At 33.0% G+C, this 15,223-nt stretch overlaps 7 protein-coding genes across 12 annotated transcripts; 3 read left to right on the forward strand and 4 right to left on the reverse strand.

Annotated features, from left to right (window-relative positions):
* Positions 1 to 242: 242 nt before the first annotated feature.
* On the forward strand, positions 243 to 1,808 carry LOC120772756 (zinc finger protein 718-like). Of its 2 annotated transcripts, XM_040101524.1 has the most exons (5): positions 243 to 349; positions 432 to 570; positions 646 to 756; positions 812 to 889; positions 941 to 1,808. In XM_040101524.1, the coding sequence occupies exons 2-5, from the start codon at positions 550 to 552 to the stop codon at positions 1,790 to 1,792; spliced, it is 1,062 nt and encodes a 353-aa protein (XP_039957458.1). In that variant the 5' UTR covers positions 243 to 349; positions 432 to 549; the 3' UTR covers positions 1,793 to 1,808. The 2 variants fall into 2 exon arrangements, with proteins under 2 accessions (XP_039957458.1, XP_039957457.1); XM_040101523.1 differs by having other exon boundaries at positions 432 to 756.
* Positions 1,809 to 2,000: 192 nt separating this feature from the next.
* On the reverse strand, positions 2,001 to 3,082 carry LOC120772758. Of its 2 annotated transcripts, XM_040101527.1 has the most exons (3): positions 2,971 to 3,082; positions 2,814 to 2,858; positions 2,001 to 2,539 (listed from the first exon to the last, which is right to left on the reverse strand). In XM_040101527.1, the coding sequence occupies exon 3, from the start codon at positions 2,497 to 2,499 to the stop codon at positions 2,116 to 2,118; it is 384 nt and encodes a 127-aa protein (XP_039957461.1). In that variant the 5' UTR covers positions 2,500 to 2,539; positions 2,814 to 2,858; positions 2,971 to 3,082; the 3' UTR covers positions 2,001 to 2,115. The 2 variants fall into 2 exon arrangements, with proteins under 2 accessions (XP_039957461.1, XP_039957460.1); XM_040101526.1 differs by lacking the exons at positions 2,814 to 2,858; positions 2,971 to 3,082 and adding an exon at positions 2,639 to 2,769.
* A 40-nt stretch (positions 3,083 to 3,122) lies between these two features.
* Positions 3,123 to 6,459, forward strand: LOC120772755. 4 transcript variants are annotated; one of them, XM_040101520.1, is made up of 8 exons: positions 3,123 to 3,205; positions 3,824 to 4,064; positions 4,132 to 4,292; positions 4,967 to 5,079; positions 5,167 to 5,332; positions 5,438 to 5,568; positions 5,862 to 5,999; positions 6,065 to 6,459. In XM_040101520.1, exons 2-8 carry the CDS (start codon positions 3,890 to 3,892, stop codon positions 6,384 to 6,386), a joined length of 1,206 nt encoding a protein of 401 aa, XP_039957454.1. In that variant the 5' UTR covers positions 3,123 to 3,205; positions 3,824 to 3,889; the 3' UTR covers positions 6,387 to 6,459. The 4 variants fall into 4 exon arrangements, with proteins under 4 accessions (XP_039957454.1, XP_039957452.1, XP_039957456.1 ...); XM_040101518.1 differs by lacking the exon at positions 3,123 to 3,205 and adding an exon at positions 3,222 to 3,261; XM_040101522.1 differs by lacking the exons at positions 3,123 to 3,205; positions 3,824 to 4,064; positions 4,132 to 4,292 and adding an exon at positions 3,243 to 3,261.
* Positions 6,460 to 6,940: 481 nt separating this feature from the next.
* On the reverse strand, positions 6,941 to 8,889 carry LOC120772757 (rRNA 2'-O-methyltransferase fibrillarin). The gene is made up of 4 exons (XM_040101525.1): positions 8,779 to 8,889; positions 8,465 to 8,710; positions 8,278 to 8,408; positions 6,941 to 8,026 (listed from the first exon to the last, which is right to left on the reverse strand). Exons 1-4 carry the CDS (start codon positions 8,789 to 8,791, stop codon positions 7,436 to 7,438), a joined length of 981 nt encoding a protein of 326 aa, XP_039957459.1. The 5' UTR covers positions 8,792 to 8,889; the 3' UTR covers positions 6,941 to 7,435.
* A 1,608-nt stretch (positions 8,890 to 10,497) lies between these two features.
* On the reverse strand, positions 10,498 to 12,963 carry LOC120771706 (RNA polymerase-associated protein Rtf1). The gene is made up of 3 exons (XM_040099840.1): positions 12,813 to 12,963; positions 11,856 to 12,717; positions 10,498 to 11,785 (listed from the first exon to the last, which is right to left on the reverse strand). The coding sequence occupies exons 1-3, from the start codon at positions 12,885 to 12,887 to the stop codon at positions 10,584 to 10,586; spliced, it is 2,139 nt and encodes a 712-aa protein (XP_039955774.1). The 5' UTR covers positions 12,888 to 12,963; the 3' UTR covers positions 10,498 to 10,583.
* Positions 12,964 to 13,619: 656 nt separating this feature from the next.
* On the forward strand, positions 13,620 to 14,522 carry LOC120772467 (methylosome subunit pICln). The gene is made up of 2 exons (XM_040101105.1): positions 13,620 to 13,807; positions 13,873 to 14,522. Exons 1-2 carry the CDS (start codon positions 13,689 to 13,691, stop codon positions 14,465 to 14,467), a joined length of 714 nt encoding a protein of 237 aa, XP_039957039.1. The 5' UTR covers positions 13,620 to 13,688; the 3' UTR covers positions 14,468 to 14,522.
* Position 14,523: 1 nt separating this feature from the next.
* Positions 14,524 to 15,104, reverse strand: LOC120772468. The gene is made up of 2 exons (XM_040101106.1): positions 14,664 to 15,104; positions 14,524 to 14,610 (listed from the first exon to the last, which is right to left on the reverse strand). The coding sequence occupies exons 1-2, from the start codon at positions 15,033 to 15,035 to the stop codon at positions 14,548 to 14,550; spliced, it is 435 nt and encodes a 144-aa protein (XP_039957040.1). The 5' UTR covers positions 15,036 to 15,104; the 3' UTR covers positions 14,524 to 14,547.
* Between the last annotated feature and the right edge of the window lie 119 nt (positions 15,105 to 15,223).

The raw sequence follows: 15,223 nt of genomic DNA on the forward strand, positions 1-15,223 counted from the left end.
ATCACTGAATTATTAAATAAAAGTCCCAATTTTATGGCTATGCACTTATCTTTAACAACATCTTAATGCTTTATAACTCATAATCCGAACTAACAACTTCTTATTTATATCTCAATTCCTTTTATCATAGCAGCACTTTTTGTTTGTGGGGTTTGGTTACGCGAAACCGGTTTGAGCGGCAAAAGAGTCGGTGTGTGAACTGGCAATTTATCCCTGGTATAAACCTATAACGATAATAATATATAAACCTATAGCAAACGAATCAGCTGTATACCATGGTTTGTACAATGTTCTTTAGTGACACCGAATTACTGGCATGTATGTCCGCGGCGTAAAAATTTCGACAGTGGTAATATTTTTATACATTAAATCCTTATTCCTGATTAAATCTATAGTTACATATATGTAATGTATATTCAAAAAAACGGTAGGAAATTTGGAATTATTCGTACATTGGACAATACATCATATTGCTGTTTCCCTACCGGTGCGATCAATAACCATTAGACACAATAGTTATACCACGAAAAAGTAGCAAGATAACAATCTATGGGAAAGGAAATTAACCAGGTAAATATAAATCATATAGATTCTCAGGACGAAACTGAGTCAAAAGGAAACGAAACAAATTCATACAATGAAAAGATCAAAGATCCTTACGATGTTGCTACAAAATGCCAAACCGAAACTAAAATTGGGTCCGAAGAGGAATCAATAGTCAATTTAGAGATCGAGATTTTACCGGAATTCTTAATGGTAAGAGCTGAAAGTGAACTTTGAACAACATTAAAATAAATATATATTTTCCGAGGGCGAGATAAAAAAAAACAACCCTGCGGAATCAAATACATTTGATGCTCTTGATAACACGGGGAATAAATTTCCAACAGTATGTATCCATACAGATTATTGCACTTAAATAAAATATTACTAATTTTAGTTTAAAACTGCGAAGCTAAATACGCGCTGCTTTTTTCAATTACGTTCTACTGATCCATCTATTATATTGGGATTTATTGATATCATTCGGTTTCATCCTTGCCAGTGGAATGTCCAACACCATGATTTCGACAACAAAGAAGAAAGGGATCAGAGTACTGTAATCATATGCGAAAAATTTAAAAAAGACTTCAATATAAGTATAACACCACAATTGGCGAGATCCAGTATATTGTCCTTGATTCGATGGTTTAAGCGGGAATATCTTCGTTCACAGCATATGGTTAAGAAGAATGAATCTAATGGGGGTCGTTGGAGTCGAGATGGTTATGTGTCTGCTCATCCTTTGTATTTTAACAAGTTAATAGAATTTATTCCTCATAAACATTTAAAATTAAGAAGTTGTAATGATTGTCAGCGAAATTTTAAAACGCAAAATCAACTTTTGACACACAATCACCAAGTTCATGGTGCAGATAAACCTTTTCAATGCCGTTATTGCAAACGAAGTTTTCTGCACCCTTCTACTTGGAAGCACCATGAAAATCGTCATACTAAGATACATGTATGGAAGTGCAAATTGTGCAGTCGAAAAAGTTCCACAAAATCGGATCATAATATACATATGGTGACTCATTCCGATATTCGTGCTTTCGTCTGTGATTTATGTGGTTCTTCCTATAAGAGTAGCACCAGTTTAAATGTACATTTACGAACACATAAAGCACCAAAATTACAATGCCCATTATGTAATCAGATGTTTTACGAAAATTACCGACTTAAAAGACATTTATGTGCCCATGAAGCAGAAACTGCTGTTAAAGCAGAGTGTATTATTAAATTAAACAACTAGTTTTGTTTCAAACTTCGTTTTGCCATTTTTCTTAGAAGCTGCGTTCAAATTATGTTGAGGTAAAATTGTATTGAATATGAAAATTTGAATTTTGCATTTTCAACACAACAATTGTTTTATTTTCAAATTAGCATAATGTTAATCTTGCATAGACAATTAAATTATTTATTTTCATTATCTTAATCGATATTTTGAAAAACTACATTAAAATAGATTTGCTCTATAAAATACCATGAGGGACTTTGAAAACTTATGTACATCATTTATTAATTTAGTTTTAGTTACTGTTCACTACTATCATCGTATTCTAGTATCAATTATTCTTAGCGTATATCCAAAAACTTTATGTCGACTCCTAGTTCTAATAATCGTTTTTCAATTTCTGAAGTGTCCAAACCATTCTCTCTGTTATATTTGTAATTTACGGTAAGTTGTACTTCTTCCAGACCCGCAACTTGATCAAACAGGTTACCTTCTAGCCGTTTGTCGATATCATTTTCCTCTCGAAGTACGCAAAAATATAGTAAAAATACAGCCAAACTTCCAGAAATGACATAAGGTTGAAACCATAACGTGTCCTCAGAACCGCCACTTCTCGTATCACGTGCACGCCAGGTTGCAGCTTTGCTTCCAAAGAACTTTATTGGTTCGTTTGAACTCTCATTAGACGGTTGTTTGGGAATATTTGACACCAGACGATAATACATTTTAGAAATTGGATACCTACCCTGGTATAGTAGTTGTGATCTGGAATATAATTATTTTGATAATAAATAAATCATTTGGTCTACGGCTCTATTCGAGTATAAATGAACCGTGTATACTCTAAATATGTTATGAACATACGCTGATTGGACAGCAGATCTAAAGGACTGCAGCATAATTATTATTCACTTATTTCTTCACCGAAGAATTATACAAATTTCATAATAAACCATGAACTTTTTAGTTTCTTATGTGTACAGATATATTTATTTGACAGCAAAAGTATTGCCAGATAATAATTAAAGTAAACACTAACCAAATTTGCCTTGGAATTTCTCGAAGATCCAGTTATTTAGAAGTCCTTGAAAAAAATTAAAGTTTGACATTCATATCAGCGTATATATTACTACAAAAATATACACAAAATCTAAGTTTAAAATTTGTTTATATTATAGTATTTCTTTGAAATCTACCACAACTCGATTTGCCGCAGCAAAAGTTGTCGTGTCTGAACTCAGTCTACACACACATATCTGGGCAAGTTTCCGTGCATTGACCATAAACTGTTAACTTATTCGCTTAAAATAACATTAAAGAACTAAATTTATTATACAGTATATCTTGCTTATTTGTTTTAATATCATAGAGTATTCTGTTCGTGCGACCTGTCGAAGCAATACCAATACCGACGAATCTTTAAGTTAATTTGTATTCGGCTCTTTACTATAAATTGAAATTGATTCACATCTAATTTATATCTGTGTGTATGTATTTTGCAAAATTTTGACAAATGCATTTCTGTGCATTGTAATAAATTAAAAGTAATTATTCAATGTGGTTCATAAAAGGTTTCTTTAAACATTTTGAAGATTTAAAAGCATTCGTTTACAAAATAAAATCGATGAAAATAGTATCAACATACTAAAACCAAAAATGTCAAAATAAATAGAAAATTGTTTGAAAGCTTCAAATTTATTTATATTTTCTGGACTGTCGAATATATACATACATATATGTATGCTGTTGCATACTGCTAATTTTATTTTCTCAAGCGCATTAGAGCAAAGTCCAATTAGTGCATTTAAGTATGGGCAAAAATATGATTTATGTGTGTGTAAACTACACATATGTATGTACATACATATTGTCTAATTTAAATGCGCCAGTTCTCATAAAGTAAAAACATATTTGCATATATAGTAAATTTTGTAAAAATTGTATTTTTCTTTACTGCTAAAATTAAAATTTTTACCTGATCCGGAAGAAAATTAAATATAAATGCAGACAACAGATTTTGTAAATAGATACACATACTATACAATTTAGGTTCTGCGTAAATTGTTTATGCATTTTATGTAATACCAGTCATAGTTTTTGGCCAGAGGTTTCGAAATGGCTTCTTCAATACAGTGCGTTACAAGCGCTACCCGTGTTTTGCGATTACTTACTGTAACGTCAAGTTTAAATAAAACAAATTGTTGCAATGCAAAAAAATCACTAAATGCCAGCATTGCTTTTCCCATGCAGGCAGAAGGAAGTACAACGGCATCAAAAGCGCTTGAATATGGTAAAAAAAATTATAAATGCCTTTATATCTTCTAAATAATTTCTAGTTGATAAATTTTTGTTTTTAGCGTTAACAAACAATAAAGAAATTTTGTCTTTGGTTCCAAACTTTGGGCATTCCACTCTTTTAAAAAGCCGATTGAATTACATTTCGAAACCGAATTACAGATACTTTTCAAGTTTACAGAAGACAAACTCGAGTAACAAGTCTGCTATAATCACTGATCAAGTAAGCCTGTTAAAAATTTAATAATATTTAATTAAATTAAATATTTAAGTAATAAATGGTAGAAAAAATAAAAACAATATTTTGAAAATTCTTTCGCGTTACTCAATAATTCTATACATTAATATTTCCTATAATTATCGATTTGGTTATTTTTTTTCTGTTTGCATATACTCCCAAAGAAACTTTTATGAAATTTGATACTGTGTATTATTGCCCCTTCACCACGTTAGGGTTGTGAACGATCCTCTTTATTTTTCCATTCCCTATATTCATTTCGAAAAATATTTTCAAAAGTACTTTCATCTTTCATGTTTACTTTGCTAATTTGTTTATTTGCAAATACAACCCAGTTTATGTGTGTACTTTTCTACAGGAGACATCCTGATCACATATCTCCAAAAGCATAGATAAATTTTAAATTATACTAATCATATGTTGGGCTAGTTTGCAATATAAAAGTTATAGCTCTCCACCATAAAAAATACCTTTAAACATTTGACTTATAAATGTATGTACACACATATTTCTGTATAGTTTTTTTATTTGTTAAGAATTAAATTGATCGAAATTTGATGATGTTTGTTTGTTGCTATATTTTTCATCTTCTATATGTGTTATGTATGTTAATATAGATGAACTAATATAATGTTTAATATGTATTTTTTCATGGTTAGAAGACAATGGTGCCTTGGAATTGTCGTTATCTTTCATCCAAAGAGGTCACGAAAAATATGACATTGTTCACTAATGAACCATTTAAGGGTGAAGTGGATCCAAAAACTTTAAAGTTAGTGTATATTTTTTATTTTATTTGTATTTCAGTTATTACAATGTAAAATATATGTACATGTTAATTTCCCTTCTATTCTCTTAGAATCAAACAGTCTTCTGGGAATCCACTTGTTTTAATGATGGCGTGGCTAATGGCTAAGCAAAAACATTTGAAGAAATATGCTCAAATTTACACTGAAATGGGATTCGATGTTATGATCGTACATGTGACGCCATGGCAACTTCTTTGGCCCGTTAAAGGAACACAAGTAAATATGATTAGGGATACCTTTATTATTGTTAATCAATATTTGTACCCAATAATACAACGAATTGTAATTGTGTGAAATATTCTGGGTTTCGTTGAAATCTAGGTTGTAGCTGCAGATACTCTTAAATTTTTGGAAAATAACGGATCATATACGCCAATTGTTGTTCATGGCTTTTCTGTGGGCGCTTATCAACTCGGAGAAGTGATGTTACAAATGTCTCGTAATAAAGAACGGTAGGGAAAGTTTTGTATTTTGGGTATGTGATTTTTGCTATGTGTAAAAAAGGAGAGATACTTTTTTGCTCTCGGCAAGATGCATTTCTAATTTAGCCGCTTTCAAAAGAACTAAAGAATCAAGTTACTAAATTCAAGAAAATATAAGAGTCAAAATGCAATCGTCTAAATTGAAGTTCATTAAACATCATATTGTAGATGGATGTAGTATTTAGTATATGAACGTACGTATTGATCATTTAAATTTTAAGCGTATTTATATTGTTACCATAAAGGTTTTTTTATATATTCAGATATGCAGGAATATTAGACAGAATTGTCTGTCAAATTTGGGACAGCGCTGCTGATATTACAGAAATCCCTGTTGGAGTGCCGAAGTCGCTTTTTCCTAAAAATCCACGTATGCAAAGCGCTTTACGTAATTACATCCTGTAAGTTTACTGTTATATATGCACTTAATTGCTGCAATTTCAATTTAATATTTCTTTTTATATAGTTACCATATGAAAACATTCCATAATCAAGCCACTATCCATTATATGCGATCCAGTCAAATGTTTCACTCTACTTTAATTAAACAACCAGCATTGTTTTTTGTATCAGAAAATGATAATATTGGACCACCATCGTCGAACCACGCAGTACGTGAAAATTGGGAACGTGCTAATATAAAATGTACTTTTAAGTGTTGGGAGCATTCGCAACATGCAGCACATTTTATTAAGCATCGTGAGGAATACTTAGGGTGTCTATTAAAGCATCTTGAAAGTTCTGGTGCGATCGACAGTATCGGCTTAAAAACACGTGCAAAATTGTAATTACAAAATTAAACAAGTGAAATTAACGAATTTTAAAAAATAAAAATCAAGATTAAACTTTGATAAGGACAAACGTCGTTCATTGTTCGCAGGATTAACTAAAAACTTGTTTGACAACTTTTATGTGTAAGTATACATTATACTTGCATATCAAATCAAAGTATTAATATGTAGAGGAGCAGCTATATCCTGCATTTAGTAGATATCCGAGGCATTTTCTTCTTATTATCATATAAGCCGTATAACGAAAACATGAACACATAACGACGGAAAAGCAAGACAGGAATCGTACAACCTTTATACAAATTATTTTCAATTTAAAAAGTATTAGGCTTTAAGATTATAATCTTTTAAAAATAATATATTGCAATTAAAGCCTTGAAACAAAGGGAAAAACAATTATATATACTAAATATGTGTACATAGAGCAATGAACAATGCCATTGGGACCTACATTATAAACATAAATTCTGTAAAGGCATGTTTTTGAGTGTATTGAATAATAAAGAAATATAGTACATACATACATATGTTCACAAATCACAGTCCATATCTAATTTTCAAATAGTTTTTTTTTTAATTGTATTAAAGCAGCAACAAGTCTAATTATTATCAAGGTTTTATTATCTGTAATTCGCTTCCGATTGAAGCAGTTCTTCAAACTAAAAAAAAGTTGTAAATACATATTATACATTGAAAAACTGCACTTAAATTAACTTACTTATAAACTTAAACTGTCATTTATCTCATACCGCAGTTTATATATTTTTGTATTCTTTAGTACAAACTCTTTACACACGGTGCACTGTCATCAAATATCAATTAATTGTAAAACAACCTGTCTTCGAAGGTTTATTTTACAATTTACACGATTTTCTATAAATTACAGTGCAGTTAGAATATACTCATATTAACTGCAATAATTGAAAACGTACATAAAATAAGTGCCGTTGTTGATGTAATTAAATCTGGATTTGATGTCACCTAAAATCTAGATCTTATAAAAAATTTGACAATCTTTAAAATTAAAGCAACTAGAAAAATTGTATTTAGGAGCCAACACCTTTAGGTAGCGGTCTATAAATTCCCACAACAACTGCATGGTCGCGTTCATAAGGCTCTAACGTAATCTGCTCTTGAGGCTTTAACTTGTCTGCTTGCATTTTTTTAACTTCAGCGGCGAACACTGCCTCTGGTTGCGCAGTAGAATCAATACATGATGCCTTAATAGATATAACGAAATGTCCACCATTTTTAAGGAAATGTTGAGCATTTAATGCGACAATACGCCCTTGATCTGGTTGTGCCACATCTGCAAATATCGTATCAACCATTCCGACAAGCATTCGGTATTTATGAGGATGACGAGCGTCCTCAATTATCGGAATTATATTTGTACGTTTCTTTGCTACATTGATGAGATCACGACCGGAACGATGTGAAAATTCAACGGCATATACAAGACCTTCAGGCCCAACAACATCCGAAACATGTGAAACCGTTGTGCCCGAAGCCCCTCCTAAGTAAAGCACTTTAGAGCCAGGAGGCATGTGAATTTTATCAACTCCTCCCAAGATAGCTGCTGCAAGTTTGGAACGGAAGGGGTTCCATACACGGTACTCTATTTTTTCGCCATTTGTCTAAAAAAAAAAAACAATTGCTCATCATTTTAAATTACAAAATTTACATGCGATTTTCACTTATTTGGTATTTGGTTCAGTAGTGCATTAATCTAAAAATTTGTCACTTTAAATTCGCCTAAAGGTCTCAAACCACGCAAATCTAATTTTGTTGACAAAGTTTCATGGTCACATATTACCATGTTCTGTACCCCTGCACAATCTCATCATTTAAATAGTATACAATACCAAATGATAGAAAAAAAACATACCTCAACAGAAATTCGTTTTTCTCCATAAACATCAGAACCAGGAACAAAGTTTCGTGTTACCAAAGCATCTTCTTTTCCACGTGCTATGAAAACGCCTTCATGGCGATGGGGTTCTATTACAACAGTTTTACCTAGTGCATACAAAATAAGTACCCAATGCTCTATACAAATATTAATATTTTTATACCTCCTTTGAAACCCCCCGCACCACCTCCGCCTCGTCCACCTCGACCTCCTCCTCCACCCCTTCCTCCTCGTCCACCAGGCCCACCTCGGCTACCACCACCGCCTCTACCGCCTCCACCACGACCACCGAAGCTGCTTCGTCCTCGATCGCCACCACCGCGGCCACCACCGCCACCTCGACCACCAAAACCCCCACCACGTCCACGACCACCGCTACCACTGCCACCTCCTCCGCGTGGTGAAAATCCTATTTTGCAAAAATTGATAAATGACAATAAAGTCAAGTTTTACAAAAATTTTATTAATTTTGCTCACCTGGTTTCCCCATGTCTTAAATATAAAAGATTTTTAAAATATATAAAACAATACTAACTCCTCCAGAAAAATGCTAACCAAACCAAATCAAACCAAAGGCATGAAAGGCAAAACACGTGTTCTAGTATAGTTTTATTTTTATAATTGGTAGCACTGTTAAAACACAGAGTTGCCTTATAAAAAATACAGGGTGCCTTTTAAATTGTCATAACCGTGCTGTTTTTAGTACAATTATTTATCAATACATTTCTCGAATATAAAAAATGATTTGTTCGTTTGATCATGAACCATGCAAAAATAACTATGCAATCATTTATATTAGTCGTAAAAGTCCTCGTTAGCCAACGGATCCTGGTTAACTTAATCAAACTCATTCTTTAGTAAAGTTGACCAGGACTTAATTGACTGATGACAGCTAACCAGCCATTAAGAAAACGTTTGGATTATGTATGTATATCTTTACGAAATACTATACCACAGTCGATCTATCTTACTACTTGCAAGTCAAACACACTTATTGTTACTTTTCGTATACATTTATGTGCTGAACACAATGAGCGCGACAGACTGCAAACGACATCTGTCAAATATTAAAGTACACACGTTCTTATCGATACAGTTATGTAGTTGTGCAGCTGCCTCAATAACTGTGTCCTTAAGAACTTGTGTATTTTAATATTTGACAGATGTCGTTTGCAGTCTGTCGCGCTCATTGTGTTCAGCACATCACAATATATGTATATATGTACATATGTATGTTTCTTATGCAAGTAAAGCCCAAGTTGTATTTGAAAGTGTAAACACAATGACTGCGACGACTGCAGCAGCACGACAGTGAACTGAAAACGTCGTTGTTCATCTTACTACATGTACATTTTGAGAAGCAACAACAACACAATGGCCGGCATGTACAAAAAACAACGCAGTTGTCCATTTTGTGTGTACACAATTTCGTTGTGGCCATACTAATTCCTTTCACTGCAATGAAATTTTAATATTTTGTTCAAAGTGAAATTTTTTATGCAAAAAATAAGTAAATAGGTCAATATTTTTGCTTTAAATTATCAACTGTTATTACAAATGATATAATATAGCTATTTTATGCTTTTATTTGTAAAATAACGTCAAGTTTGTTAGAGCTGTGAATAATTTTACATTTTACATATTAGTGGCATCACCACTCTACCTCCTCTTTCTATCTTCCATTCTACTGTCGTACTACTGTCGTTGGCAAAAATAGGAGGATATTGAAGTTATCGAGAACGACAACTGTCGGCCTGCAGTCGTGCAGCTGTCAAAATAACACTGCCCTTAAGAACGTGTGTATTTTAATATTTGACAGATGTAGTTTGCAGTCTGTCGCCGTTTATGTGTTCACCACATGAGAATAGTTTTGTTCACCTAACAATTGATTGTAACAAAGGTAGGGAAAGAGATAACTTGAGAAAAAAATAAGATACTTTGATGAGTATTTGTACTTATTTTCCTTGTCAAACTGAAACTTTTTAAAAAAGTGGGCGGGGCACCACTCGTGATAGGCTTAAGGAACATCTCACAAACTACTAAAGCTATTTTGACCAAAGAAGTTTTCTAGCACCTGCTTTACAAATATAAAAATATTCCGCAATTGTTAAAAGCTCAGCAACCACCAGCGCAAATTATAATATAAAGGATAACCTTTATATAAACTCATCTCAATTATTTTCATACATTCAAGCGTAATGGTTTCTACATTTGATGTTTATTTTACCTCAAAGTCTTTATTCGAACAACTGATTCTATTTGAATACAATTTAATTTGAATATTATCGTGTTGTTGGGACAGCATTCAAAAGGGATACGTCCAATTCAATGTCAAAATCATGTAGAGCATATAAGCTGTAATCTGTTTTAGGTTCAGTTGGTTTTGAACCGCCGGTAGTACTTTCCTCAACTTTTCGTTTAGCCGGTAGTATTGCCTGTGTCGGTTGAATGGTTGGTTCGCTTTTTTTCTCAACTGATTTGAAACCCATGCGTGGTTGAGTAATACGTCGCGTGAATGGATCAGAAATCTTTAAACCTTTATTAGCACGTGCTTCTTCCAAAATTGCTTTCTCAGCATCTTCAACATTTCGTTTTCGATTTCGATCATTTATATATGATATTAAGCTAATGCTACTTGATCGTTTTTTATCGAGTTCTGATGCTCGACTTTCTAGCTCGTCAATTTGTTGACCTAAATCTTGAGCTACATCATAATCTCCACGTAACATTGCAGCATCTCTTTCTTTCATTAGGCAGGTTTTTCTCATTGCGTAATTAGTGGGTCTATTTCTAAACCGATTTTTTTCCTCTATGATTTTTTCGACGTCTTCGTCCTTAAACTCATAATTAAGAGCTTCTTTGATATCTTTTTGTTTTCGCTCAATCATATCGATTGTTGGCATCGGAACATTTTGTTGTGCACATATGTCACGCCATTTAGCATATTCAGTTTCGGTAAACTCTTGATTGGAAATGAACTCTAAACGAAATACACGTTCCTGAGTGCCGTGTTTAAGTTTTAAGCCTCGATTAGTCCGAGTTTTTCCAAGGCTATAAATTTTAGCAGTTTCCACCACACCAACTATTTCAGCCACCCTATAAACTGGTTTTTGACCGTTATTACCAATACTTATACGTACAAAACAATTCATAACTGTTCGCTCAAACATAGGAAGATTAATAAACCGTTCCATTTTGAATCTTGACAGTCGCAACTTGTTTAATTCGTCTCGAGTGCTAATATATACTGGCTCTCTTATAGCGTCCTCTTCATCTTCCGATTCACTGGAAGATTTACTACTACTAGCTGAACGTGAACGCTTTTCGGAAGGCTTTTCGTCTTCTGTATCACTACTAGCTGAATCGTCGGAATAAATTTCGGAAGCCTTTAGCTTAACAGAAGACTTTCCTCCGGAGACTCCTTCTAGTTCTTCTTTTTCTTCCTCCTTATCGCGTTCAGCTTGACGCTTAGCCTCCTCTTCCTCTGGAATTGTTATTGCAATTGAAAATATATTTGTATTGAATTATATTTCCGATGATATGTAAAAATATACCTCGTTTTGCTTTTCCCTCGCGTTTAGCTTTTAACATTGCCATCGCGGTGCTACGCTTATCGTCAGTCCTATTCATTTCAACGTTCTTCTTACGTTCTTTGGATCGTTCTTTATGATCTAAATTTTCTACAGTATTTTGGTCATCTGTTAAGAGTTTTTGATCAAGTAAGATCTCCTCGGTTATTGGTGATGGCAGTTCCAAATCTTGAGTAATAGTAGATATTACTATCTCTTCATTTGGCTCTTTTTCTACAATCGGAATTATTTTTACTTCAGTATTTTCATCTTTATATTTCTGTTTCAATTTCTTGGACACGCTACTCTTCTTATTTTTTTGTTTATTAGGTTTTATAGCTTTTTCTCCCCGTCGCGCTAATTTAAGTTTGCGCTCAATTTCCCATCGGGTTTTCAATAAATCTCTCTGCTCGATACGTTTAAAAATCTCCGTTTCACGTTCTTTTTCAGAAAGCCCATTTAGGCGCTTACGATCTTCTTCGTCTCCCATGAGGTTTTCATCATAACCATCATCAAATTCTGAATCTGAGCTAGTATCCGAACTTTCTTCGGAACTTGAATCGGAATCGCTTTCTTCTTTACCATCACTCTCCGAAACCTCTCCCTCTTCTCGGGGAATAAGTTCCTTCCCCAAAATATCATTTTTTTTATTTTGACAGTCATTTTCTTCTTCTGAATCCGATGAATCTGATTCCTTGTTAACTTTTTTTATGCGTGTTTTTTTTGCAGCAGTGGAAGTACTTGCCCCCTGCGCCCAATCTGAGTCCGAATCAGATCCAGACAATGTTGCAGCTTTAACTTGAGTCGTGTTCGTTCTGGACTTCTTCTTTGCTAGAGATAATAGCTCCTATAAAATGCAAAGAAATATTTAGAAACTTTATTTTCATTAGTATAAGATTTTTTTTATGATTTATATTTGTTTTTGTACTACTAAAACTCTACCGATTCAAGGTTAGATGCAGTATCGCTGCTATCATCGTCCGATTCTATTAAAGTTTGTTTTCGACGTTTACCCATTTTTTATAAACTGTGACAAGAAAAAAAACAAATGACGATAATAAAAGTATGAATACTATCCTCAAGTCAATTTTCTAGTGAGGAGAATTATGCTCTCAGTGTTCGAAATAATCGATAACTGCTGTATTGACTAAAGACATTGAATTTGTAGCTATGTGACCATTTTATACAACGTACAAACTCTTTGCGCAATGATATTCCATATTAAGCATAAAGATTTCTTGTTAATAAACTGATTCCGTTTTTACAGTAAGTCAAATTATTTTCAACGGCCATAATTTCGTAAGACATTTGTTATCTTATCATTATTCGGGAATTAGCATGTTCCAGCTATTGAAGTTTAAAAATTTGGAAAGATGAAATAAATTACGAATAAGATAAGTCGAGTCGTTAGTAACTTTAGTAGTCGTAAAAATAAGAGCAAATAATGTCGTCTATGGGCTTGTGTTAATGTAGGAATAATTTATTATAAAAATACAGTCAAATACATAAAAATGATATAATAATATCGGCAAATGTTTATTCATTGAAGTAGGAACGTAAAATGGATTTGTAAGATTTGTATGTCGAAAACATTTATTTCTAAAAAATAGATGTGTGCCGTGTATGGCTACTTTAATTCGCATATATTTATGTCATGATAATTTTTCTTATAACTATTGCCTACCATAAACAATATTGCGTGTACTAAGATGATCGTGTTATTTCCTATTGTATGTGTAGACTGCAAGTAAAGTCTTGTAAATGCCGGTATTACAATTTTTATAGGTACGTAATTTTAAACAGAATTAATTTGAAGCAATGGCTTTAATTGCGCATATAAATCCACCTGAAGATGGTCTAATTTACACTGCTAATAATACCAAGTTAAAAATTGGAGAAAAAATTGTTGGAAAAGGAACATTATATATAAGCCAAAAGTAAGTAGTGAAACAAATTTTCATATTGAACAATAAGTATATGTATGCATATTTGTATTTATTAGTTCATTAGGATGGCAAGCTGAAAATATGAGCGAAGGTATTTCCATACTATGGAAACAAATCAGCGTACATGGGATATCCTCAATACCATGCAAATGTATATATTTTATGTTAGATCATAATCTTGAATGGCGAGGTGTATACGATAAAGACACGAGGGCGTCTGTTCGAAATATTAATCTGAATGGTAATGTAGATGCCGCAGAAGTTGCCCACCAGATAAATGGAGAAATTATTGCCATGGAACAACAATTAGATGATGAAAGAAATGTGGATGTAGATGAAGGGAATGTTACAGATGATGAAGGCGATATCACTGATGACCATTTGACTGAGTGTTGGATTCTTCCAGATGACGTGAATACTGTTGATATCATATTTCAGGCAATGACTGAGTGCCAAGCCCTTCATCCAGATTCTGCTGACAGTCTTTCTGAAGAAAGTGATTTTATGGATGATGATGATGATGACGGGAATAATCTTGAAAATGGCCCCGTACTTGTTGGAAATGGTGCAAGAGATGACGCTGAAGATGCACAAGGTGGTATACGTAATTTAAATTTAAATGATGAGCGTTTTGCTGATGCAGATGAGTAGACACTACTTTTCATAAATAAAACTAAGTTATAGAGTAAACTAATTTTTTATTAAATGTTGTTATATAGTGTTTTTTCTTTTTATATTTTCCGCCTTTTTTCAATTTCAATTTGGATATCCGTTTCAGATACTGGTTCAGAGAACTATAATAAACAAAATTTGAATATGCGATTAATTTTTTTTTGTTTAAATTTACCTCTTTGGATATGTTGAACAAATATAAAGCCTGTTTGTAAGCATCTCCATTGCTTGGTATTTTATCATAATTCCAATAATAAAAATTACTGAAACTACCAGTCACATATATATTCCGCGATTTTTCAGTATTTGAAAACTCAGTTTCTTGTAAAACATATGAGCTATGAGTTGTTGGTATTTTAACAATTTCTCCATTTAGCGGGAAACCACGAATAGCATTTGTTAATAAGTTACCTTGGCCTACCCGTGTATACGAACTGAAATACTTTGATACATCTGTACTCCCATCTCCATTTATTTTAGCTGGAAGATAATGTACTTCCAGATTCCTACTTTCAGCATCACCACGAACTTTTAAAGAAATAGACATCTTGAGGCAATGAATCCTAGTTTAAATATGGATAATACTATAACAAGATGTAAGGCTATTCTCTTTTGTTTGTTGAGAGAGCCCATGATCTCTTGGTTGAGGTTGGCAACTCTGTCGCTTTATTGGTATTGAACAGATGATAGACTAGCAAAAAGACAAGCTACCACTAATGGCCCATTCACATGCAA

The sequence above is a fragment of the Bactrocera tryoni genome, chromosome 3 (assembly GCF_016617805.1).
Source record: "Bactrocera tryoni isolate S06 chromosome 3, CSIRO_BtryS06_freeze2, whole genome shotgun sequence".
Lineage (NCBI taxonomy): Eukaryota > Metazoa > Arthropoda > Insecta > Diptera > Tephritidae > Bactrocera > Bactrocera tryoni.

What these genes read in the sequence shown, in the direction of transcription:
- LOC120771706 (XM_040099840.1), bottom strand. Translation starts at nt 12,887, where the DNA reads ATGGGTAAACGTCGAAAACAAACTTTAATAGAATCGGACGATGATAGC. An exon ending in CTGCATCTAACCTTGAATCG is followed by an intron (nt 12,718 to 12,812) that starts GTAGAGTTTTAG and finishes TGCATTTTATAG; the next exon opens with GAGCTATTATCTCTAGCAAA. An exon ending in CGAGGGAAAAGCAAAACGAG is followed by an intron (nt 11,786 to 11,855) that starts GTATATTTTTAC and finishes TAACAATTCCAG; the next exon opens with AGGAAGAGGAGGCTAAGCGT.
- LOC120772468 (XM_040101106.1), bottom strand. Translation starts at nt 15,035, where the DNA reads ATGTCTATTTCTTTAAAAGTTCGTGGTGATGCTGAAAGTAGGAATCTG. An exon ending in TGTTCAACATATCCAAAGAG is followed by an intron (nt 14,611 to 14,663) that starts GTAAATTTAAAC and finishes TGTTTATTATAG; the next exon opens with TTCTCTGAACCAGTATCTGA.
- LOC120772467 (XM_040101105.1), top strand. Translation starts at nt 13,689, where the DNA reads ATGGCTTTAATTGCGCATATAAATCCACCTGAAGATGGTCTAATTTAC. An exon ending in ACATTATATATAAGCCAAAA is followed by an intron (nt 13,808 to 13,872) that starts GTAAGTAGTGAA and finishes TGTATTTATTAG; the next exon opens with TTCATTAGGATGGCAAGCTG.
- LOC120772755 (XM_040101520.1), top strand. Translation starts at nt 3,890, where the DNA reads ATGGCTTCTTCAATACAGTGCGTTACAAGCGCTACCCGTGTTTTGCGA. An exon ending in ATCAAAAGCGCTTGAATATG is followed by an intron (nt 4,065 to 4,131) that starts GTAAAAAAAATT and finishes TTTTGTTTTTAG; the next exon opens with CGTTAACAAACAATAAAGAA. An exon ending in GTGGATCCAAAAACTTTAAA is followed by an intron (nt 5,080 to 5,166) that starts GTTAGTGTATAT and finishes CTATTCTCTTAG; the next exon opens with AATCAAACAGTCTTCTGGGA.
- LOC120772758 (XM_040101526.1), bottom strand. Translation starts at nt 2,673, where the DNA reads ATGCTGCAGTCCTTTAGATCTGCTGTCCAATCAGC. An exon ending in AGATCTGCTGTCCAATCAGC is followed by an intron (nt 2,540 to 2,638) that starts GTATGTTCATAA and finishes ATTATATTCCAG; the next exon opens with ATCACAACTACTATACCAGG.
- LOC120772757 (XM_040101525.1), bottom strand. An exon ending in TGCGGGGGGTTTCAAAGGAG is followed by an intron (nt 8,409 to 8,464) that starts GTATAAAAATAT and finishes TGTATGCACTAG; the next exon opens with GTAAAACTGTTGTAATAGAA. An exon ending in AAAAACGAATTTCTGTTGAG is followed by an intron (nt 8,027 to 8,277) that starts GTATGTTTTTTT and finishes TTTTTTTTTTAG; the next exon opens with ACAAATGGCGAAAAAATAGA.
- LOC120772756 (XM_040101523.1), top strand. Translation starts at nt 550, where the DNA reads ATGGGAAAGGAAATTAACCAGGTAAATATAAATCATATAGATTCTCAG. An exon ending in TTTTACCGGAATTCTTAATG is followed by an intron (nt 757 to 811) that starts GTAAGAGCTGAA and finishes ATATTTTCCGAG; the next exon opens with GGCGAGATAAAAAAAAACAA. An exon ending in CGGGGAATAAATTTCCAACA is followed by an intron (nt 890 to 940) that starts GTATGTATCCAT and finishes TACTAATTTTAG; the next exon opens with TTTAAAACTGCGAAGCTAAA.